Source organism: Hippocampus zosterae, chromosome 2 (assembly GCF_025434085.1).
Source record: "Hippocampus zosterae strain Florida chromosome 2, ASM2543408v3, whole genome shotgun sequence".
Taxonomy (NCBI): Eukaryota; Metazoa; Chordata; class Actinopteri; order Syngnathiformes; family Syngnathidae; genus Hippocampus; species Hippocampus zosterae.
The window spans coordinates 13,178,625-13,201,927 of NC_067452.1; the positions used below are offsets into that span (position 1 = coordinate 13,178,625).

The 23,303-nt window shown below is 44.5% G+C and overlaps 1 protein-coding gene across 2 annotated transcripts in view; it reads left to right on the forward strand.

Moving 5' to 3' along the window:
- Positions 1-23,303, forward strand: part of cacna1fa (calcium channel, voltage-dependent, L type, alpha 1F subunit a) — a 31,057-nt gene that overhangs the window by 1,236 nt on the left and 6,518 nt on the right. Inside the window, exons 2-42 of one of the 2 annotated variants that reach the window (XM_052057920.1) lie at positions 1,888-2,077; positions 2,172-2,277; positions 4,263-4,402; positions 4,601-4,746; positions 4,821-4,973; positions 5,339-5,535; positions 5,623-5,726; positions 5,808-5,950; positions 6,369-6,434; positions 6,508-6,571; positions 7,733-7,759; positions 7,909-8,069; positions 9,192-9,417; positions 10,300-10,507; positions 10,586-10,706; positions 10,786-10,858; positions 10,937-11,000; positions 11,098-11,155; positions 11,947-12,043; positions 12,194-12,323; positions 12,393-12,452; positions 13,035-13,141; positions 13,238-13,325; positions 14,387-14,494; positions 14,575-14,627; positions 14,980-15,126; positions 15,199-15,400; positions 15,521-15,679; positions 16,816-16,926; positions 17,012-17,095; positions 17,773-17,793; positions 17,872-18,000; positions 18,082-18,147; positions 18,239-18,330; positions 18,831-18,990; positions 19,295-19,422; positions 19,495-19,591; positions 19,676-19,778; positions 21,510-21,611; positions 21,750-21,874; positions 22,753-23,075. In XM_052057920.1, the coding sequence (XP_051913880.1) occupies positions 1,888-2,077; positions 2,172-2,277; positions 4,263-4,402; positions 4,601-4,746; positions 4,821-4,973; positions 5,339-5,535; positions 5,623-5,726; positions 5,808-5,950; positions 6,369-6,434; positions 6,508-6,571; positions 7,733-7,759; positions 7,909-8,069; positions 9,192-9,417; positions 10,300-10,507; positions 10,586-10,706; positions 10,786-10,858; positions 10,937-11,000; positions 11,098-11,155; positions 11,947-12,043; positions 12,194-12,323; positions 12,393-12,452; positions 13,035-13,141; positions 13,238-13,325; positions 14,387-14,494; positions 14,575-14,627; positions 14,980-15,126; positions 15,199-15,400; positions 15,521-15,679; positions 16,816-16,926; positions 17,012-17,095; positions 17,773-17,793; positions 17,872-18,000; positions 18,082-18,147; positions 18,239-18,330; positions 18,831-18,990; positions 19,295-19,422; positions 19,495-19,591; positions 19,676-19,778; positions 21,510-21,611; positions 21,750-21,874; positions 22,753-23,075 (4,939 nt within the window). Of the gene's footprint in view, positions 1-1,887; positions 2,078-2,171; positions 2,278-4,262; positions 4,403-4,600; positions 4,747-4,820; positions 4,974-5,338; positions 5,536-5,622; positions 5,727-5,807; positions 5,951-6,368; positions 6,435-6,507; positions 6,572-7,732; positions 7,760-7,908; positions 8,070-9,191; positions 9,418-10,299; positions 10,508-10,585; positions 10,707-10,785; positions 10,859-10,936; positions 11,001-11,097; positions 11,156-11,946; positions 12,044-12,193; positions 12,453-13,034; positions 13,142-13,237; positions 13,326-14,386; positions 14,495-14,574; positions 14,628-14,979; positions 15,127-15,198; positions 15,401-15,520; positions 15,680-16,815; positions 16,927-17,011; positions 17,096-17,772; positions 17,794-17,871; positions 18,001-18,081; positions 18,148-18,238; positions 18,331-18,830; positions 18,991-19,294; positions 19,423-19,494; positions 19,592-19,675; positions 19,779-21,509; positions 21,612-21,749; positions 21,875-22,752; positions 23,076-23,303 lie in introns of both variants that reach the window. The other variant, XM_052057919.1, reaches the window with a different exon arrangement.

Genomic DNA, 23,303 nt, shown 5'->3' on the forward strand with positions numbered 1-23,303 from the left:
CATTCAAATCAATGTCCACACTTCCAGTCTACTGTCGTTATGCTGCGTAAATCCCAAAAATAAAATGATTTCCTGTGACTCCTTCTGCTTTAAAAAGTTCAATGGGCTTTTAGTTGTGTTGTTCACCTTCGTGACATGGTTTGTGGAGATATTTGTCGGTGTTTTGTGAACAGGTGTAGTCTACCTGAGCTGCCCGATGGCCGTGTGGGGCCTATTAGCAACTAGGTCACATCTGCAGGTCTTATCTTGTCATTGAGGCTTGCACAACTAGTCAATCTGCAGCTACAACCACTGCATCATTAACAAAAATACTGTATCTGTTGCTCATATGATCCAACGGAAGGGGATCTGTCTGCCTGCCTCTCTGTCTGTCTGTCTGGCCGTCCTCGTCTTGTCGAGTCTCGTAGTCAAGCTCTGTCCAGGGTCTTATATGAACCCTTTTTGGGTGGTGGGCCACCATAACCGGCACTGTCCCCGTATACTCACGATGTATCGATATGATGGCTTTCAACATATTCAAAGCCATCAGGAAAATATAACTTCTGTGAAGTTAGAATATTTGCATATGGTATGGGGTTTTTGGGAGGGTATAAAATCCAATCGAATATTGATTGACATTTTATTTGATATTTTTGGGGCTTGATCTTATTCAAGCCATCCCTTTGGGAGAAACATCCAACCATTTTTGAATCTGCTTATTCTCACAAGAATCGCGGGTGTGCTGGAGCCCAGCCCAGCTGTCTTCGAGCAGTAGGCTGGGTACACCCCGAACTGGCTGCCAGCCAATCGCAGAGCATACAACCATCCACACTCACTCTCAAACATAGGGACAATTTAATGTGTTGCATTTACTTGCCACGCATGTTTTTGGAATGTGGGAGGAAACCGGTGTACCCAGAGAAAACCCACGCAGGCATGGGGAGAACATGCATACGCCACACCGGAAGGCCGGAATTGACCCTCTGCACCGTGAGGCCGACGCGCTAACCAGTTGACCACCAGGCCGTTTCGTTTCTCCGGGTTCTTTGAGTTGCTTTTACATTCCACAAATGTACATTGCAGGTTAATGGAGCACTCTAAATTCTCCCTCGTGTGTGATTGTGAGCATGGATGCTTGTTTGTCTATGTGTGCCCTGCGATTGGCTGGCAAACAGTTCAGGGTGTACCCTGCCTACTGCCCCAAGACAGCTGGGATAAGCTCCAGCACGTCCATAGCCACTGTCAGGATAAGTGGATTAGAAAATGGATGGATGGATATCTATCTATCTATCTAGAGAGAGAAATGAGAGAGAGAGAGAGAGAGAGAGAGAGAGAGAGAGAGAGAGAGAGAGAGAGAGAGAGAGAGCTTGGCAGCACAGTGTCGACTGGTTTGCACGTCAGCCTCACAGTGCAGAGGTGGTCCAGGATTTGGCTCCGGCCTCCATATGTGGAGTTTGTGTAGGTTTATTTTTGCTTCCCCTCTCTGAAAGTTTAAAAAAAATGTTGGATAGTGCTGGAAAACAATTGCAAATGTTTTTTTTCATCGTCTCTTTCTTTTATTTGAAGAGAGTTGTGGAGACTTCTCCACTTCATGTGGTTTCCTGTGTTGTCAATGTTTGTTCATCAGTCAACATTTCGTCAGTTCGAACAGTCCATCATCATCTGCGACATCCAATCAGCGTTGAGAATGTACTAAGTCACATGCATGCAAAAACAACATTCGAAAAATAACAGGCAGACACAGTTGGTGAAATAAAGACAATATGGGACAATGTCATGGTAGTCTGTTTGACCAAAATATATACAACACTGTCTTGTATTTTGTTGTTGTATTGTATTGCTAATTATTTCACACATTTCTTTACATTTTATGCTTTCAATCTAATACTTGTTGATTGTTTTTGGCAGAAGCCCCTCCAGGGGGCGATGGAGAGAAATCCGACACCCTGGGGTCGACCAGCTCGGCCAAAAAGCGAGGAGGGGGGGCCAAGAAGGCCATGCAGGCAAACAAGTCTGCCCTCAGAGCCCCCCGAGCCCTCTGTTGCCTCACCCTCAGCAACCCCATACGCATGGCGGCACTGGCCCTGGTGGAGTGGAAATATCCTTTCTGTGATGGGTCGCCATGTTTTCTATGTCAACATGACAACCGTTGCAATTGTTGACGTTGTTGAGGCCTTAACAACCATCTTCACACCCTTCGATATCTTCATCCTGCTTGCCATCTTTGCCAATTGTGTGGCCATGGGGGTCACCAAGCCATACCCTGATGATGACTCCAACGCCACCAATCACAAATTGGTGCGTTCTCTCGAGAGTCACGCTCGCTTTTTCATTGATCCAAAGCTATGATTGGTCCAGTCAAATGGTAACTGGCACAAAGAAACTAGCGTCCCTCTGAAGTGAAGATAAGTGTGTTCGGAATTCGACACACAAAGAAGAGTGTAGTAAACAACCCTGCTAATTTGGAATAAATTTAAAAAAATGCTTAGTACGTCTCCCGAACTGTCCTCAAACATTTCTATTCAAGAACAAATATTTGAATTCACTTCACAGGGTCTTGAATGACTTGTCCAAACATAAATCGTAAAAGTAAAAAAAAAAAAAAATAGTTCAAAGGAATACGGACCATACTGACAAAGGGGCAGAAAAAAGGGGACTTGCCCAAAAAACAAATCAACAATTTGTTGCATCTTCAGTGTGTGAAATACTTCCCGAAAAATGTACAGTCCTCAAATAAACAAAAACATTCATCCATCCATCCATTATCAACGCCGCTAATCCTGAACAGGTCGCGGGAGGTTGCTGGAGCCTATCCCAGTTTACTTTGGGCAGAAGGCAGACCACACCCTGAAATGGCCGCAAGTCAGTCGCAGGGCACATATAGAGACAGACGCTCATTCACAATCACACAAGTCAGACGAGTGCGCCATTCCACCATGTACGACTTAAACGTAAACATTCCCTTTAAAATAAACTCGATACGATATATATGAGTTTATTCTCTTGGAATTCCAACTTTTCTTTGAAATATTAGTTCATTCTCATCATGTTACAATTGTCTTTCTTGAGAAAATACAATTTGCTGTTTTGCTAATATTATAGCTTGTTTTTCCCCCCGTTTCACTGTGGCCCGAGTACTTCTTTTAAATTTTGCATTCAGTTGCTATGTGCCCGGTTATTGGATCAATAATTGAAATATTGTATGTTTACGCGCTTGCAAATATCTTGCATTTTGTATGTTTTGTATCTTTTTAATTCTATTGGCTGATATTGGCGCGGCAGTAGTTTGGAAACGATTGATCAGGTATTTCAGAAAGAAACCTCCCGCTCCCCCCTCACTAATGAGATGACGGTCATAAACTCACATTATTATAAGTATTTGAAGAGTTGCCATCCAACAGTAAAGGTGTGATATTAAATACTGGTGCAAGCAGGATCTCTGCGTCACAAAGTGGATTGTCTTCATTAGAAAATGGCATTAGAAAAAGTCAAAATACTAAGTTCAGTATGATGAATGAAATGTAACTTATATTTCAATATATTTCTTTTGGGTCCACTTGTACAAAAAAAGAGAAAAAAAAGAAGGTGTGAGGGTGTGATCAAGTGCTGAAAAGGTAATGTTGATGTGTTCAACAGTAATTGCATTAGAGGGGGGAGTAAAAAAACCCTCAGTGACCTGGTGACACTGTTAGGGATGGTGACTTAGTTAAATACCAACCATCTGCCTCTGGCTTCACTCTAGACTCTCTGGTCTTCTGTCTTTTGTAATCATACTGAAGTAATTAAGTAAGTCCATCAATAAGGACATGAAGTCATCATTATCTTGTAATCAGTAAAAGCTCAGGCACGTACGTGACGCTTTATTGTACAAGGTCAGAAAGGGAAGAGGGCAGGAGAGCTCTTTATTGGATTTCGGCTCAACTGACTGTTGAACATTTCAATGCTTCAATGCTTTGAGAGTTAGTTTGATCCAACTCGGCATCAATTTTGGGTGTGAATTCCACTTCCACTTCAAGTCTTTCACCTCAGCTGTCAGTCTGAGGCGCAAGCCAAGCGGTCGTAGCGATTCAAAGATGACTTTAAAGCAGCGGGTTTCACAAAAAGGGATCGAGTGGCTGACTAAGGTGTGGGTTAAGAGGTTAGAAAGCCGGCGCACAGGCAGCACTCTGACAATGTTGTGACAGAGCAAGTTCAATTTTGTCTCTGAACATTTTGATTCCTATTCACATGACGTGACGTGATCTCTCATGCGTTGAAATGATTTGAAATGAAATGACTTGCAGGAACAAGTGGAGTACGTCTTCCTGGTCATCTTCACCATCGAGACCTTCACAAAAATTCTCGCCTACGGCTTAGTCATGCACCCCAGCGCCTACATACGCAGTGGATGGAACTTGCTTGATTTCATCATCGTCATTGTCGGGTATTTGACAAGTTGGATTTTTTGAGTGTTTGACTTGTTGGCGTCCGTTAAGGGTTGATCCCAATTGTCGACTTTAGAGGTGGAACAATTAATTTACTAAACACACACACACACACACACAAAAGACAATGTGAATATTGCAAAAATGATCATTATTTGCAGCAATTGATTTTCTGAGTGTGCGGTGTGTTTGTGCAGGCTGTTCAGCGTCATAGCGGAAGGCATGACCGACCACAAGCCAGGAGAGGCCCATCATGCTGCGGGGAAACCCGGCGGCCTGGACGTGAAAGCTCTGAGAGCCTTCAGGGTGTTGAGGCCGCTCCGACTCGTCTCCGGAGTGCCAAGTGCGTTTGCCTCCATCTTCCCCCGCTTCTTTTATTGCCTTCCCAGCCAAAGCGTGTGTTCATCCTGTCACCAGGCCTGCAGATTGTGTTGAATTCCATCATGAAAGCCATGGTGCCGCTCCTTCACATCGGTATGCTGGTCATGTTCGTCATCATCATCTACGCCATCATCGGCTTGGAGCTTTTTATCGGCAGGATGCACAAGACGTGCTACTTCTCCAGCACAGGTCTCGCCACGCTTGCGTGCACTGTTGTGTTCCACTCGTACAAAGATCTGTACTGAGCGGACGGAGAGAAAATCGGATGCACTTTGGCTGTGTTTTAAGGGCAGAAACTATCATACGTGTACGTGTACCGTTGTAAAATGCTCCTCCTGGCGCTCCAGATTCCCATGCATTGCCAGTGTCATGGGTGAATTGCAGATGAAACAAACTTTGAATGAGAATAAACAAACATATACAGTATATCCCAACAGTTGCCCACAACTATGAGGTTAATGCCGAATTAATGCCTTCCGCATTCATTGATATGAGGAAAGCGCCAACATGGTACGCAAATTGACTGCTTCTGTCTGCGGATATTTTGCTCCCAGGTATGATGTTGGAGGACGATCCGTCACCTTGCGCGTTCGCGGGGAACGGTCGCTTCTGCCTGAGCAACGGGAGCGAGTGCAGGGGCAAGTGGGAGGGTCCCAACGGCGGCATCACCAATTTCGACAACATTTTCTTTGCCATGCTCACCGTCTTCCAGTGCATCACCATGGAAGGCTGGACAGACGTGCTCTACTGGGTAACCGCCCCCGCCTGCCTTCCTCCTCGTCAACTGCAATTCCTCCGCTAAAATACCGCATCGTCTCTTTTCCCTCTTTCCGCAAAGATGAACGACGCCATCGGTTTTGAGATCCCGTGGGTGTATTTTGTTTCTCTGGTCATCTTTGGGTCCTTTTTCATCATCAATCTCGTTTTGGGTGTGTTGAGCGGGTAGGTCGGCTGGCGCGGTGATCATGGTGTGACCATCAAATCAGAGGTTAGACTTGACACGTTGTTTTTGCGGCTTCTCAGAGAGTTTTCCAAGGAAAGGGAAAAGGCCGTGGCTCGCGGTGAGCTGCAGAAGGCACAAGAGAGCAAACAGATGGAGGAAGACATGATTGGTTACATGGATTGGCTCATCGAGGCCGAGGATGTGGATGAAGAAGGAAATAAACGTCAGTTACAGCGGTCACACTTTTTTTTTTTTACTCCCCACACTTCTTTCGCCATCTAACTACATCCACAATTATCAACTAATTCCCAAAATTCTGGTAAAAATTCAGGTTCTCATGACAAACATGCCCACATTTCCCACCATTTCACGTTTAACAATTTCATTTCCTCTTCAGCATTCAACAGAAAAATGTGCTCAACACGGCCATTCAAATTGAAAATGTTGCACACGTGCAAATGGATCTTGAGAATAGTTTTACAAAAATTGCACATTTTCCCCACGTCAAGATTTCCAATTGGTCACGAGTGGGAGCTGCAGTCTCATTTCTTTCTTATCACACCTCGTATCTGCTAATCGAGACCCAAACATGCACACGTACTCACTTGCAATGTGACACCTGCCTGCATTTGTCCCCAAAGGAGCGGCAATTGCCAAGAAGAAAATGATGAAGAAGTTTGGCTGGTACAAACACAGTGAGGATGGAGGTGCGTTTGTTAGCCGCCACGCTGGGTGGTCACGTCTGTCTCGTTCTCTCTAACGCCCTCGACCTTCCCACAGAATCGGACTCGGATGATGACATAGCGTACCTCGACGACGACAGCGGCTTCTGTGCTTCTCTCATGTAAGAGGATAAAATCTCACACCTATATGACAGCGATTCCAACCCTGTTAGCGTGTTGTGAGAGATCATCAGACAAGCTGTCGGGATTCAAATTTTTAACCCCAAAAAAAAAACTTTCATCAGAATCTGAAATATCTTTATTGGCCAAGTATGTAGAACACTCAAGCAATTTGTCTCCGGTATAACACGCTGCATTAGTATCATTGTAAACAAGGACATGACAAATAAGTATGTAATGTAAGTGTATCGTACCACCCGATGACAACTGTGAGACAATGTATCAAGCAGAGCTAACGTGATCACTGGTAGAATACAATATTCTATAACAGGTGTGCAGTTGGTGCAGAACATCATTGCACCATTTTAAAGTGACCAGTAACAGTATTTGTAGTGCAACGAGTGTGCAATTGTGCAGATGTCCTTGAGAGCTTTAAAGTGTCTGGTGCGCTGGAGTGTACATCAGTGACAGTGGTTCAAGTGAGTGCAGAGCTGGAGCTACAATGATGATAGCGGTAATGCTGTTCCACAGGGTTGTGCAAAATTGCAGAGAGGCACCATACAGGTGGATTTGGGTTACTGTTTAGGGAGTTAATGGCGACAGGGAAGAAGCTGTTTCAGTGTCTGCTGGACTTGGTGCATATGGTTCAGTCGCACTTGCCTGAGTGGAGTAGCTGGAAAAGGTGGTGGGCAGGGTGCGGGGGGATCCAGTAGTATTTTCCGTGCCCTTGTCTTGGTTCTTGCGGTGTGCAAGTCCTCAAGAGTGGGTAGGGCGGTGCCAATGATTTTTTTTCGCCGTCCTAACTGTCCGTTGCAGTCGGATGTTGTCCTTTTTTGTGGCGGCCCCAAAGCAAATCGTGATGGAAGAACACGGGATTGATTCGATGACTGCCGTGTCGAACTGACTTCAGGATTTTGTCAGTTCAGCAATGCCAATATGGAGCCTTCTCAGAGGAGGCTAACTTGGAGCCAGTCACAAGAAAAAGTCATGCAATATGATGTGACAAAAGTCCTTTCAATTATTTTTTTGAATGTTCTGGGATGTAGCGCGGGCAGAGAACTCAAATTCTCTCACACGCAAACTTCCACCTGTTAGTTCTTAGGGAATGCCATCCTTAATAACTCCGATTTTTTATTTCAGGTCATTTCTTTTTTGTTTTTCAGGGCCAAGATGATGGCCAACAGCTTCTGGTAAGATTTTCAAACAAGTTGACATGGTTATTTACTTTCATCTGTCCCATAACAGATTTACACAAGTCTGCAATGCAAATGGGGCTGGCGTGCAATGATGATTCAATTCAAGCTTGTGTGAAAAAGACTTACCGTCCCTCTTTCATTAGTGACCAATTGTGCCAGCTGAACCACACGTTCAGAAAGAACTGCCGCGTGGCCGTCAAAACCACCAACTTCTACTGGCTGGTCCTTCTTCTGGTGTTTCTCAACACGGTGGCCAGCGCCTCGGAGCATTACGGGCAACCAAAGTGGCTGACAGAAATGCAAGGTAGGAATCCGTCTGCCCAATTTGAGTTTCAACTGGCAAGGTGCACTCACGCTAAGACAGTTGCTTACTCTGTGGGCGTGTATTTCTAAGTGGATGCTTAGTTCCGTCGAGCAAGGTAGCGCTCAGCATGAAGAACAAGAGGGAGCAATGAATGCACTTTTTGCACGTATGTCTCTACCTTGCAATCGTACGATCAAGCGTGCCTTACACTTGGGAATGGGAAGGGTTAAGAATTACTGAGCTGATTCTTTATCGATTTGCAAAAAGGTTCCGATAGGTGATGAAAGGATAATACCAATGGGTTTGTTTGTTTGAACCCTCTAGAATACAACACGTCCAGTATAATCTATAAGGAAGAAAAAAGAAAAAAGTCACCATTACTTTTGTCCTGAATTTTGGGGAGGGGCCTGGCTACAATGAGCGTAAATTGGCTTGTGTTGTTTTATTCTAATTATAGTCCACTATAACTGTTCATACGTGAAGGTGAGCCTGCAAACATGATTCGGCATCACATAGGCCACCATTTGTTTGAATGGACATGTATGCACCACTGTCTGGGGTAGTGGTATTTGATTGACAGTTAGCGGTTGAGCGTAGCGTGCTCTAAGCACATTCAGCGGACACGCCGCTGTGACTTGACGCCATTTTCAAGCCTTATTTTGTCATTTGCCCTTGGCGAAATGACATTGCAGGTATCTGAAATGCTAGAAGAGGACAGGGAAAATGTAATTGAGAAAAACTGGATTACAGATACTCGACACAACACAACATTGGCAAAACATTCAGCGCGTTTACTCAAACCACTTCTACAATACAAGTGATTTTCAAAATCCAACCCCACACGGGTTTAATTATTATTTCTAGTGATTCTCTTGATTGCCGGTTACTTCTCAACACAGCCACATTTTCAAATAAAGGGTCACATTTTGTGTTGGAAAAAGTTTCCAAATGCTATCGACCGGTATGTCTTCATGTCATTTTTTGTCATCTCGCTAAAACCAAATGGGTGTGTAGGCTTTGTAGATCCACCGTAGCAAATGTAGCGGAATTTAAACAGCCCGTCGTGAGTACGCCCTGAATGACGGAAAGCTTCCGTGCGTTTGCCGCGTGTCTCTTCTCCAGAGCGAGCCAATAAGATCCTGCTTCTGCTCTTCACGCTGGAGATGCTGATGAAGATGTACGCCTTTGGCCTGCAGATCTACTTCATGGCCCTCTTCAATCGCTTCGACTGCTTTGTGGTGTGCGGCGGCATCCTGGAGACGCTGCTGGTAGAGTGGGACTTTATCCCACCTATCGGCATCTCTGTGCTCCGCTGCATCCGACTGCTAAGGATTTTCAAGATGACTCGGTAAAGACTGACAGAACCTTTAGCCGCTCGTACGTCTGATTACTGCGTACCTCAACATTATGCACACTGCAATTAAATAGTGAAAAATAAATCTCGACTGAAATTCAAATTTATTGAGAAAAAGTTACATCCAATTTTTACTCGAATGTTTGAAAACAAACCATTCTTGACAATTAAATGGAAATGTATTGCGCTTCTAAATTCAATTCAGGTGAACTGTATTTAAGAAATGGACTGTACTGGATTTAGAAGAGAGTTTAAGCCCCTGTAACATGAAGCACCCTTAGAACATTGAATTCAATGATTCTTTTGTGCGCTACAAGATGGAGCGCCGCACCGTGAGCAAGACTGCAATGCATTTGATTTCATGTTTACACGTTCCCTATATTTGTCGTACAGCACAGGCAGTTAACATTCTTTGAAACAATTCCACTTATGTCAAGAAAACGCAAAAGACGACATGTGTAATGCTTTTCCCGTGGCGGCCGGGTTTCAGTTTAGCCAAACGCAACCTTCTTCGACTTGCTTTGGAATCCCCATCCCTTCAGTGATCCATTTCGTCTAAGATGGTGCCTTTACATCAGCCCTCGTATTGGGACAATTGCCTCTGATAGTAGCCGACTTCTTTGGCAAGAGAAAAAGGCTCATCAGAGACACTTGCTGCTCGCACCAACAGCTGGAAGGTTGAGGTGCCACGTACATTTATCTGCACTGACAAATGTGAAGAAAAAAAACAAAACAAAAAAGTGAAACTTGCCCTATGCCTAAGTAAATATCTTTTGTTTGATTCCAGCCCCACAACAAACAGAGTGTTGGGTTGAATGCTGTGTCGGGTTTGCTGATTTTCCAAATGTTTGACGCCGTCCTCTTGTTCTTCCTCAGACACTGGGCGGCCTTGTCCGACTTGGTCAACTCTCTGCTCAACTCCATGAAAGCCATCTGCTCCCTCCTGCTGCTGCTCTTCCTCTTCCTCATCATCTTCGCCCTGCTGGGCATGCAGTTGTTCGGAGGCAAATTTAACTTTGACGAGACCCAAATGAAGAGAAGCACGTTCGACTCCTTCCCTCAAGCTCTGCTCACTTGCTTTCAGGTGATTTCGCGCGGCCACACGTTTGCTCCCGTCTTCTCTTTTTGATGGTTCCTCCATTTTGCTCTCTGCTCTCTCCAGATCCTCACCGGAGAGGATTGGAACGCTGTGATGTACGACGGCATCATGGCCTACGGTGGCCCGGTCTTCCCCAATATGGTGGTCTGCATTTACTTTGTCATCCTTTTTGTCTGCGGCAACTGTATCCTTTTCCGCCGAGTGCTCAACGCCGGATGTAACGACTGAGCGGAACTAGACGACTTAACTTATGGCGTGGTCAGACATCCTGCTCAATGTCTTCTTGGCTATCGCCGTCGACAACTTGGCTGGAGGTGGCGGGCAGAAAAATGTCGAGTCGGTTTAGAGGCTTGTTCTGCGCTCGGCCTGTGAGAGATGAAACGCGTTCAGACTGAACTCGTTTTTTTTTTCCAGGGAGAAAAAAGATGATGAAGAAGAGTGGGATGATGAGGATGAGAAAGAGGATGAAGATGGAGGGGTAATTTTTTTCATCATAAACAGTGTAACTTGATTATCGAAATGAGGTAAGAAAAGCGTCGCTGGAATGATTTGCGCTTATTTTTTTTTAAATCTAGAACGAGGACGACGACTGGCAGGAGAATGAAGAGTTGAGGGCCATCGAGGGCCTGGAGGGTGAGTAGGAAACACAATGTCCTCGCATCCAGGATGCACTGACGGGGGCCTTGCACATATTTCAACCAACGTTGCTCAAACACTCGCAGGTTACGATCCCCTGTTGAAGTAAATCATTATGACTCACATCTGAGCCCAAAATTCCAATCGCTGCTATGTTTTCGTTATTCTCTGCTTGACCACACCCACGTTGGCCCTCTAAAAAAATGACCCCTTGCATGAAATCAGGGTAATTGATGCATGCAAGAGCTGGATCAAATATGGTCCCAGTAGAAAGGTCACAATGCTCGTTTTTGATTGGCAATCCATTTTGAAGAGCCTAAGCAAAATGACATTTTGCCAGACTTGCAACATTTCCGGCCATTGACTAAAATCATTCACTGGCTGAGTCTGAACATGTTCCACATGCGATACGAACAATGTGCACACAATGACTCAATCTGGAGCGTTCTCGTTCATAGTTGTGGCTGTCGTTTGCAGTGGCTAACAACTGCCTTGCAACATACTGAGAATTGTTTCAAATATTTGGAATCTCATGTAACTACGCAAATGGTACAGTATTAGAAAGGTCGCAAATGACAGTAATGAATATATTAATTGATGAAAAAAACCTCCGAGTGTCAGGTAACATTTGTAAGTACCGATTTTTCGGCACGTACAGCTCTCGTACGAACGTCGTCATCGGTCGCTGTGTTCTCCAGAAATGGGATGTTTCGACTGTTTTCTGTTCATTTTCAGAAATGGTCGTAAAAAGAAAGAAAGGCGTAGTAATCCCTGCTTTGTACTTGTAGGAGTTGCCCCATTAAAGCCAGAGTTCTCCGGTCCCAAAGAGAAGATTGTGCCCATTCCTGACGGAAGCTCCTTCTTCATTCTGGGAAAGAAGAACTGGTGAGTTCCTCAACGAAGCTCACGGGGCCCACGCCATCACCTGAAACCCAAAGATGTCTTTCAAGTGCAATGAACTGATTTCATGAACCCTTTCCTGGAGTCCCGCCGCAAGTTAAACTGTCTTTCTCGCCATCTCCTCCGAATTCCCAGCTTGCGAGTCGCCTGTCACAACCTCATCCATCACCCCTACTTCACCAACTTCATCCTCATCTTCATCATCCTCAGCAGCATCTCTCTGGCCGCTGAGGACCCCATCAAATCGCACTCATTCAGGAACATTGTAAGCGCGCTGCTGTCTTTCCACACGCTGTCATCACCTTCTCAACTGGATTGGCCTTGTCATCTTCAGGTGCTGGGGTACGCCGACTATGTGTTCACATCAGTGTTCACAGTGGAGATTGTGCTCAAGGTAGGAGTACTCCTCGGATGTGGTCACCTCCTGCTGCAAAGTCACGGCTCGCTCTTAGAGGAATGTAAGAAGACGGTCCCACCAGACTATCCCAGGCTTCGTTGCTAAGTAAAATGAAGCTCAGTAAAAACATCAACAAGCAGTACAGTAGCTGTTCAGGGCAACATGGCCGCCCCCAGAGTTGGATAAAAACAGGTGGATGTTGATGCTTCATTCCTATTCAGCCGGTGCCAAATATGACTCAAAATAGCGCGTTTCGATTGGTGGGCGTGCATCGAAATAATTATTGTAAAGAACATTTGGGACTTGATTTTCCCTTTCACCTTAGCAACATTAGCAAGCGAGTGCTACTACCTTCAGCACACCAATGAAAAAAATACATCCGTGTTGTATGTTTGCGTACTTCACATCTGCGCTTAGAAATGTGATTTCGAATGAGACTTTTTACATGTGGCCAAGCCGATGTCATGTTCTCCTTCAATTAGACCCAATACTCGAATCACGGCGTTCACAAAACTGCCAATGCAGTCAATGTTTTTCAATAGTGAACCAATGACATGATTTGAATGCTGTCGCGTCTAGATGACCGTGTACGGAGCTTTCCTGCACACGGGCTCCTTCTGCAGGAACGCCTTCAACCTGCTCGACTTGCTGGTGGTCAGCGTGTCGCTCACCTCCTTCTTTCTTCAGTGAGTCCGTCTGTCGTACAGAAGTTTTTGCCGGACAACCTGCTTTGAATTGCCGCAAATCATGTCAATATTCTCAAAGGCTGTCTTTGCCCACAGTTCCAGCGCTATTTCTGTGGTGAAGATTCTCAGGGTGCTCCGTGTGCTCAGACCTCTGCGTGCCATCAACAGAGCCAAGGGACTCAAAGTAAGTGCTTTGTTTTCATTTCGCGACATGCGAGGAACTACATGCTGCTGTTTATGAGAGATGCTTATTGCACCCCCCCCCCCCCCCCACACTGTGTTTCTGTTTTGCTTTGTTTTGTAAATGAAGTGGTACTTTGAGATACGAGTGACCTGACTTCTGGGCTTTTCAAGATACGAGTGACCCAACTTCAGATCTTTTTTTTTTTTTTTCCTTTGACTTGTGAGTGTAAGCGCTGTATTGTAACAATGAACTCAGTTCAACTCACTTCACAATAAGTAGTACTTTTGCAAATATTTAACAATTCATCAGAAAAGAGCCTTCAACCTGTCTGAAGTTTGCTGTCATGCTAAAAATAAAACAAATTCAAACAACCAAACAATGCTGCATTAAGAAAGACAAGCCAGCTTAATTAATGCAAACACATCAAATGCCATTGACTGGCTAATACTATCTATTTTGCATCAATCGTCACTGTTTTAGATGCAAAGGATATTTGAATCCAAATGGTGGCGCAACACATGTCGACAGATAATATAACAATATTCACAGGCATCTTGTATATTCTTTGTCCTCAACTAAAAATCACAAATATAACCACATCTTACTGAGTCCCTTCCACCTAGGGGGTGAACAAATATTATTCAAGCTTGTGGCCACAGCTGGCACCCCAGAAGGAACAGCACAACGAATTGAATTTCACCAGTTAATCATGGCGCACAAACTGTTGAATTCTATTCGTTTGTGTTATGACTCTGTTTTTATCCAGTACAATCTTACTCTTGCTATTTTCTTTAGGGGGAGGCTAGAACAGATGAATGGTCAGTGGGGAAAGATTTGTTTTGTTTTGAGTGTTTTGAGTTACGAGCATGGTCACGGAAGTCATATCGACTCGTATGGTTTAATCAAAATCTTTCTGACATGAGAAGCGAAATGGGCTGATCCAGCTCGTGTACTGGCTACTGTGCAAAAACTTCAGGCGCCAATAATGTTGTGGCCAGTGAGAGTTTGTCATTTGAAGGAACACTCAAATCAAGCTTGTTGTTATTGTTGTCCGCTTCAAGAATGTGGTGCAGTGCGTGTTTGTGGCGATCCGCACCATCGGCAACATCTTGATCGTCACCACGCTGCTCCAGTTCATGTTTGCCTGCATCGGCGTGCAGCTCTTCAAGGTTTTCAGCATTTTCATGCATAACCTTGTCTTTCCTGAAGGAGACAACCGTGTTCATTCTTACCCGTCTGACGTTTTCAGGGAAGGTTCTACAGCTGCACGGATGAAGCCAAACACACGCCTGACGAGTGCAAGTTAGTTTGATCTTGTTTTGTCCTTCCCTGCCTCGGCTGTCGAGGTTTGTTCACTACTGTAGATAGAATCACAGGCTGGCTTCTCTAGTCAAGTGGTACAGTATAGTGTGTGTCTCGCAATAGAATACACACTCATCGCCAAATTTGACTAATATTGGGATTTGGGGTGAAAGTTTTGTCCACATTTTATTTCAGGGTGTAATTTTCATGTTTTTTTTGTTGTTGATAAGATTGAGTGAAGCCTGCAGCTGCTGGCTACTCACCAAAAGATTTGCTGATCTTCCGGGATTGGCCTCTGTGTAGCTGTCAGTATTCAGCAAGGTATTTGACACACTGTGTTGTGTCCTTGCAGGGGAACCTTTGTGGTGTATAAAGACGGGGATATTAACCATCCCATTGTGAAAGAGAGGATCTGGCAAAACAGCGACTTCAACTTTGACAACGTGCTGATGGGCATGCTGGCGCTCTTCACCGTGTCCACGTTTGAAGGCTGGCCACAGTAAGTCGCCACGCTCACTCGGCAGCGTTCTCGGGTATCAGTGCAGCTAAGTGTGCCATCTCCTGCGTGAAGGCTCCTTTACCGCGCCGTGGACGCCAACGCCATCAACCACGGACCCATTTACAACTACCGAGTGGAAATCTCCATCTTTTTCATCATCTACATCATCATCATCGCCTTCTTCATGATGAACATTTTCGTGGGCTTTGTCATCATCACCTTTCGGGAACAAGGAGAGTCTGAATTCAAAAACTGCGAACTCAACAAAAACCAGGTTGGTTGCGCTCCCACACAACAAAGTGCTAAAGTACAAATGAATGTTCACTGTCGTTCATTATTTGAAATATTAAGTTGGCAGGCAAATAAATCCCCGTGTGGCTGTCTCTTTTTGCAGCGCCAGTGTGTGTACTACGCGCTGAAAGCTCAGCCCATCAAGATTTACATTCCCAAAAATCCATCCCAGCTCAAATTCTGGAAGATTATCAACTCCAGCCAGTTTGAATATGTCATGTTTGTGCTGATTCTAGGCAACACGCTCACGTTGGCTGTGCAGGTAATCACACTTGTGTATACAATGGAATTTACTACCGGTAACGCAAACACACATATGACAAGGATTGACAGCCTTACAACTTCAATAATTGAATACATTGATCGTTGAATATATCGTCGTGGTAGCTCTCCATGTTTGTAGACGTCACCATAAATGAAAAAAAAATAATCAAGGATGCATTTTCTCTATTGAGGGCACACATTTAGGCATTGACAAACAGTCAGCTTTGTGAAAGTCGGTTGAGAAAGGCACAAGTTGTTATTGCTGGCACCCACGTTTGCGAGCTGGGCTACTACTTATCACAGCAGCTTGCGCTTTTGTAACGAGATAATAGCTTGCTGATCACTGTTATGGCCAGATGCAAACTTGTTGCCAAAACTCAGCTGAAATGGGAGGTATTCCAAAATGTTACTTGAAACACTGTTTGTATGGTCTATTCATCCATCCATTTCCTAACCCGCTTTATCCTCCCAAGGGTTGCGGGCGTGCTGGATTCTATCCCAGCTGTCTTTGGGCAGTAGGCGCGGGACACCCTGAACCAGTTGCCAGCCAATCGCAGGGCACACAGAGACGAACAACCATTCGAGCTCACAATTATACTTGGGGACAATTTAGAGCACAGGGGTTTTAAACGGCTTACCACGTCATTTGATGAGGCCCACGAAAGTTTGCACGATCCTTGCTAAAATATTTACCGACATGTTAAATTGTCATGAGCAATAAATAACGTTGAGATTTTGCAATCATTTGGTTTCCATGTCCACACTCAGTTATTATTATTACCGGTACTAATTATTGAACAAGCTATTAGAGTTGACTTAACTGATTTCAAAACTAGTAATCCATTAATATAGTCTGTATAAGTAATAATGTGATGAGGCGATTCAACATTTCTGGGGTTTCACTGTCGTAACGTCCCTCCGAGGGAAGACTTGACTTCAAATTGGCCTGCAACAAAAATTTGTTTGGCACCACTGATTTTTTTTTCTCACACACCCTATGAAAACAATCTATCCCAAATAATGTCCCAGATGTAGTTGTGTACAAACTGGAGTATCGCCATTCAGAGATGCCGGTCTTACTGTGGTTGTCCTCAGTGTTTTTTTCTCTTTTTTTTTCTTGGTGTCATCCATCAGCATTATGAGCAGTCCAAACTTTTCACGTCGGTCATGGACATCCTCAACATGATCTTCACGGTGGTGTTCACTATCGAGATGATCATCAAGTTACTGGCTCTGCGGGCTCATGTGAGCTTTCACGCGTTCACCAGTGCAGCCTGCGATCACCTGAAGCGTTGTTTGGCTCTCACCTCCGTTCTGTCTTTCTCTGCAGCATTATTTTATTGATCCGTGGAATTCCTTTGACGCTTTAATTGTGGTGGGGAGCGTGTTGGACATCGCAGTCTCCGAGTTAAGCGTAAGTCTGTCGGATTGCCTCAAATGTCATTGTCTCGACTCGAGCAAGGGTGGGCAGCTGGTGGCCTTTTAATTAATTGTTAAAAAATTTGAATAGTAGATCATCCATACGTGCATTGAGAAATGTAATATGAAAAATGAAATCAATTAAGAGAGCATGTATGTCTGTATTTTGTTCATATTTATTTAATTTTATGTCATAAATCTGGGTAGGAAGTATGTGGTCCTATGTGTGGTGACACTCCCCCCCACCCCCACACCCAATCGCACAGATAAAAAATTGTGGCCCCCTCCAACATTCAAGTTGCCCATCCCTGTCTTGGTGTTACAGTTCCGGAAGGGTCCGGAACAGAATCGGACTCTCGAAATGTGCACTTAGGTGGAATTGATTCAATAAAAAAATACACAAGACCGACCAAGTACAACAAATGACACCAGTTACAGAAACCAGGAAAACGAGTCAAACCAAAAGCGCTTGCAAAAGGCAAGGATAAATGTAAATACCTTGTCGTGGAAAGACAAGACGAAATCCCTAATGCGTAAACCACTGAGAATGTTTTCACTAACTGATAAGTTTTTAAACCTTGACCCGTAGAGCGTGAATAGGGTTTCTCTTCGCCGATTCATGTCTGTCTGTCTCTCCTCGATCGGTTTGGACGGACGGAAATGTGGCTCCAGGGAGGAGGAGGCCACGGTGAGGTAAGATGCGAGCGCTCTTGTTCGCGCGTCTTCTCTCGTTCCAGCATTGTTTGACATTTTCGTTCCGTTGGTTGCCAGGGGAAAGGCGAAGGCGGCAAAGTTTCCATCACCTTCTTCCGCTTGTTTCGAGTGTTGCGATTGGTCAAACTGCTGAGTAAAGGAGAAGGCATTCGAACTCTCCTCTGGACTTTTGTCAAGTCGCTTCAGGTCAGACGAAATCGGGTGCAGCGTCTGGTCTAGTACGAAGTGCTCTCTTGTGAATGTCCTTTTGAAATCTTCCCCGCTCAGGCTTTGCCTTACGTCGGGCTGCTCATTGCAATGATCTTCTTCATCTATGCCGTCATTGGTATGCAGGTGAGTCTGGAATGATTTGATGGATTTTGATGGAACCGCCTTTATATTGACCAACTAATGATGGATTGACGCTCTGCGTGCATTCTGGCAGACATTCGGGAAAGTGGCTGTGGATGACAACACGCATATCAACAGAAACTGCAATTTTCAAACCTTCTTCATGGCCGTTCTGGTGTTATTCAGGTCCGGCTTCATTTGCTTGTACCGTTTTCAGTCCGCCAAATGTTCTCGTTATGCAGTGGTGCCTCGAGATGTGAGTGAACTGATGTATGGATTTTTTTTCTCTGTCTTCCTCATGAGTTTTTGGGCTTTGAATGGTCAAGTTTGAGATTGCAGCTCTGTATGATTGCATCCAATTCCAAAAAGAGTCTTCAAGTTGTTCCATGCCACTTGAAGTTGAAGTTCCTGGTTTGGCCCGTAACATGTCAGAGAAGAGGCACAAGATATTCATAGCTGTTTTCCAAAGTAAAAGCAGATGTGTGCAAGTGTCCGATTTGGATTCAAGACAAAAAAGATCAAATCAGTCTGCTTTCATGGCAGACGACAGAAATCTGAGAATATTGACTGTTGAGGGGCTGGAATTTTAAAGTGAACAATTAATTGACTCTCAAAAGTAATTGATTCATCATTGCACCTTGAGTGTAAATTGTAAAACGCGGCGAACGCCATGTTTGTTCGGGCAGGTGTGCCACGGGAGAGCAGTGGCAGGAGATCATGTTGGCCGCGCTGCCCGGCAGACGTTGCGACCCTGAATCCGACACCGAACCTGGGGAAGAGTTCTCCTGCGGGAGCAACTTATCTTACATCTATTTCATCAGCTTCTTCATGCTCTGCGCTTACCTGGTGAGTGAGGCCCAGCAGGATTCAGTAACTAATCCTACTTGAACTCTAATTAAACAATCTGTTGACTAACTAGTGGCCGTGGCTTGAAAATGGCGGCTCTTTAATCAGCCTAGCTGCCCAGTCTTGAAGGGAGAAACTCTGCGTATTACATCCCATTCTAGCGGTGGCTCGCTCACAGACGCATTTGAGCAAATAGGCAGCTACCAAAACATTGCCTCGGTTGTTTCATGTCAAACTTTTGAATGCCCGAACACTCCAGAGAGCTCACGTTTCTCTCTTGTCCATTGCCGATCTCTCTGTCCAGATTATCAATTTGTTCATCGCTGTCATCATGGACAACTTTGAGTACCTGACAAGAGACTGGACCGTACTGGGAACCCACCACCTGGATGAGTTTAAGAGAGTTTGGTCCGACTACGATCCAGAGGCCACGTAAAGACATTATTTTCTCGCGATGGCTTCCTGTGCCGGGCTTATGCTTACGTGCGTTTTGTTGCGTCACAGCGGCCGCATTAAGCACATTGACGTCATCACGATGTTGCGGCGAATTCAGCCCCCTCTTGGTTTTGGAAAACTTTGTCCTCACCGCGTTGCTTGCAAAGTAAGTTCTTGCTTTTCACGCAGCATCCTCCCTATTTGACGGATACGTTCAACTCTGGCTTCCTTTGTGTGGGCTTCCTCTCAGAGGCTGGTTTCTATGAACGTGCCGCTGCACCCCGATGGGACGGTCACCTTCAATGCGACTTTGTTTGCTCTGGTGCGGACGTCCCTCAAGATTAAGACTGAAGGTATCTCTTTTTCCACGCTAAACAAGAACAAAACAATCTTGAAATGAACTATAAAGGGGAGGCCTGTGGATGGAGGCCAGAGGAGCAGTTTATATGCTCCCTCTTATGTGTTCCAGAGAAGTTTGAGGTTAGACTGAATTTGGCTGACTCCAAAGTAAAGTGCATTGCAGTAAGGCAGCCACGTTCTGTTTACACGTCTGCAAGTTTAATTGGTGTTCGTGATCAAGCTTGTAGGTAAACATTTAGATCGCAAATCAAATTATCCATTGAAATGCATTGAAATTCCATTCATTTGTTTTGGTGCCTTTGATGTCATTTTAATACAGATAAAAATACATATATGTTGAGGAATGGGAGCTGTCAATTTGCTCTTGGCCCTTCCTTGGTTACAGATTCTTTTATCTCTCTATAAGGTGGAAGAAGACCCAACACCACGTAGTCTTTTCTTCAGTTTATCGCAACGCAACACGAATCGATTCGGGCTCCTGTGAGTCTCAGATTTCATCAGGAAGCCCCGAGCAACTTCAGTCACACGTACATATAGGCATAGTATGTTAATTATGTTAATAAGGGGCGGGCAGTCCTTCCCCTTATGTAAAAATCTTGAGACTAGGTTTACTCCTCGAAGGCACTTGACAGCCTTCAGGGACTTTTACGATGTGGGAGGCGGAAAGAAGATAGCCAGGGGGCTGTTAATCACTCAAGGGGAATTAGGACCCCAACTTCACCCTACACTCCTTGTTTTGAGTACAAGCAGAAGTTCAGGACAGAGACTAGTGTCAATAGTTCTAATAACAAGACGAAATTCATTAACAATGTTCTACTACTACTTCTAGCGGAATAATTCCTTAACAATATATTGCACTCTTTTGTAGATCCTTCCATCCGTCTTCTTTACTGTCTGTTCTGTAAAGTGTTTGGACAATATAATAAGCCGTAAGTGTAGAGACAGACAACCATTCGCATTGTCATTGAAACATCCTAAAATAATAAGAGACAATGGAAAGAAATAAACTGTAGCTGCATGCGAGTGTTCCCTTTTTGTATTTGTGTGTTTGACTGTTTGCACTGTTTGCCAAACAGCTACCAGTGTATCAGCGTCAGTGCTCGTGCTTTCAGGTGTCACCATATTTCTTCCATGAGCTGATGAAGTGTTAGTTTCCAAAAGTCTAATCCTTCCTCTCGCAGCATTTTCTTTTGGCTGCAGGCTCCAGGACATGAATAGGATTTTTGTTTTATGTCAATCAGATTTCAGGCTCTAATTGTTGCTATGCGAGTATTAATTTGCCTTGCATCTTCAGAATCAGCAGTGCTAGCCCATGTGACCTGGGATAAAAAAACAAACAAACAAACAAAACTCTATTAACAACGGGACCGTCTGTTTTGCCAATCATATATCAAATGTGCCACTTAGGCAATAACGGCAGCATTTTTCAGTCTTCTGTTTTTTTGGAGAACTTGTTAGAGCCAAGACAAACTAGCAAAAGACTGAGAGCTAGCTGCACACATCAGTACAGTTAATAAAGAGAATCTCTGCTGATTTGAATGTCCACCCATTCATTTATTATCCAGATGACATATGTGTGCTATTGTCCTTTCCTTGATGTTGTTTGGAACTGCAATGTGTGAGCGGTGGAATGAAGAAGTCCCCACTGACGGCCCAGCTACCGAACGTGTTGGGTTATCTCCATGTTGAATGTTAAAAGGATGTGTTGCTTGTGCCCCCTTCAGGGCCCATCGATCAGCAGAACGAAGAGCTCAAACTCATCATCAAGAAACTCTGGAAGCGGACCAAGCCCAAGCTCTTAGATGAAATCATCCCTCCCCCTAGAGGTACTTTGAAGTATTACAGTAGCGTCGTGGATTATTTTTTTTTTTCAAGCCAGGCTGCTTTCGAATATGTGAGACTCATGAAACACTGAGGAGTAGAAGTCTGACCTTTTCATTCATGCTTGACATTTTCCTCCTTAGGGGATGAGGTGACTTGTGGGAAGTTTTATGCCAGCTTTTTGATTCAAGACTATTTCAAAAAATACCGCAAGAGAAAAGACAGGGAACGGAAGTCTAAAAAGAAGGACAAGGCCGCCTCTCTTCAGGTAATTGTAGGCCTTTTCATAATGTTTGTGAACAATAGGGGTCAACGGTAGGCACTCTATGGGAAGCAGAAAGTCAATTGCTGACTTCAACTGAAAACAATGACATACATTTTTTTTTCCGATAACTCCAGATTGTCAACCCTACAAGTTAGTCACTTGCCTAAATATTACGAAATGAATTCCTGCCACAAATGCCCTGCCACAAATAGCAACAATCTGTAAGTAAATGACGCCATATGGATGTCACAAGACGGTGAAAAAGCACTTAAAATGTAGACTGGTATTTCATTTGGCTTTAATAAAAGCTTGGTCCATATGAACACAGCGTAATCAGCAAAACAACAGCACCATGTTACATAACTTAATTTAGTACTTAAATTACTCATTAGCTACTAGCCTGAATAACATGCTCGCACCAACAGACGTCTTGCGGCCAAGAAAATGTCATCTAACACTAAACACAAATAAAATAAGTCATTAAACTCACCTTTTGGCAATCGCGCACAATCGTAAATGTGAAGGAACACAGGCACATTGAAGCTCTGTTTCACTTTGAGTCCGCGAGCGGGATTCAAGGACCGCCAACAGACGAGGGCATCTCAAACACAGACACACACACATTGATGGCGTTCAATGAATTAACCCCTAACAGCACAAGAATATGGTGATACTCCTTTTACAGTAGCTTAAAAAAGAAAGGAGAAAAAAAACGAATTTCAGCAAATAAAGGTTAGCTTCAACAAAAATCAGCAAATATGCTAATTATTCAAATGCATAACTGTGAATATATCGAATACACACTTTCGTTTCTTCTGTACATATATCATCTCGTATGTGCTGTCACAGGAGTCATCTCAGTTTTTTCCATCTGTCCCTAGCAAGGTCTGCGGACGCTGCAGGATCTGGCTCCAGAGATGCGGCTGGCGATGGCGTGCGACCTGGAAGAGGAAGAGGGCGCAGATGAGATATTTTACAGCGAGCACGGAACCTCGGTCACCACCACGCCCGCCAGTACGCCCATGCCGCCCGTAGAAGCGCTGGTGCAGCAGACCGCCGTCATCATGGAAGCGGACGCTGGCCCTAGTGTGATCACGCAGCAGGTGACCGGTCTGAGTGACGGCTTCCAGATGAACGTGTCAGAAGTAGCCGTGGAGGTTGTCGTCACAGAACAGCCAACAAGGTCGGAAGCTCTGCCCAGCAGGTGGGGTTTCCACTCTTGCACTCTTTTTCTCGCTCATTTGGTGTAAACCAGATAACAGAAATAATACAAACAAATCTGTGGCATTATCACTTTTATCACATTTCATGTTTCCTCAAACGATGACAGATGTGTGGACTGCACTTCTTAAGCACTCAACTTACAGCTCTAGACGCTATAAAGAACAACAACAATGATTAACTTGACTCATCACTATTTACGCCTTGTTTC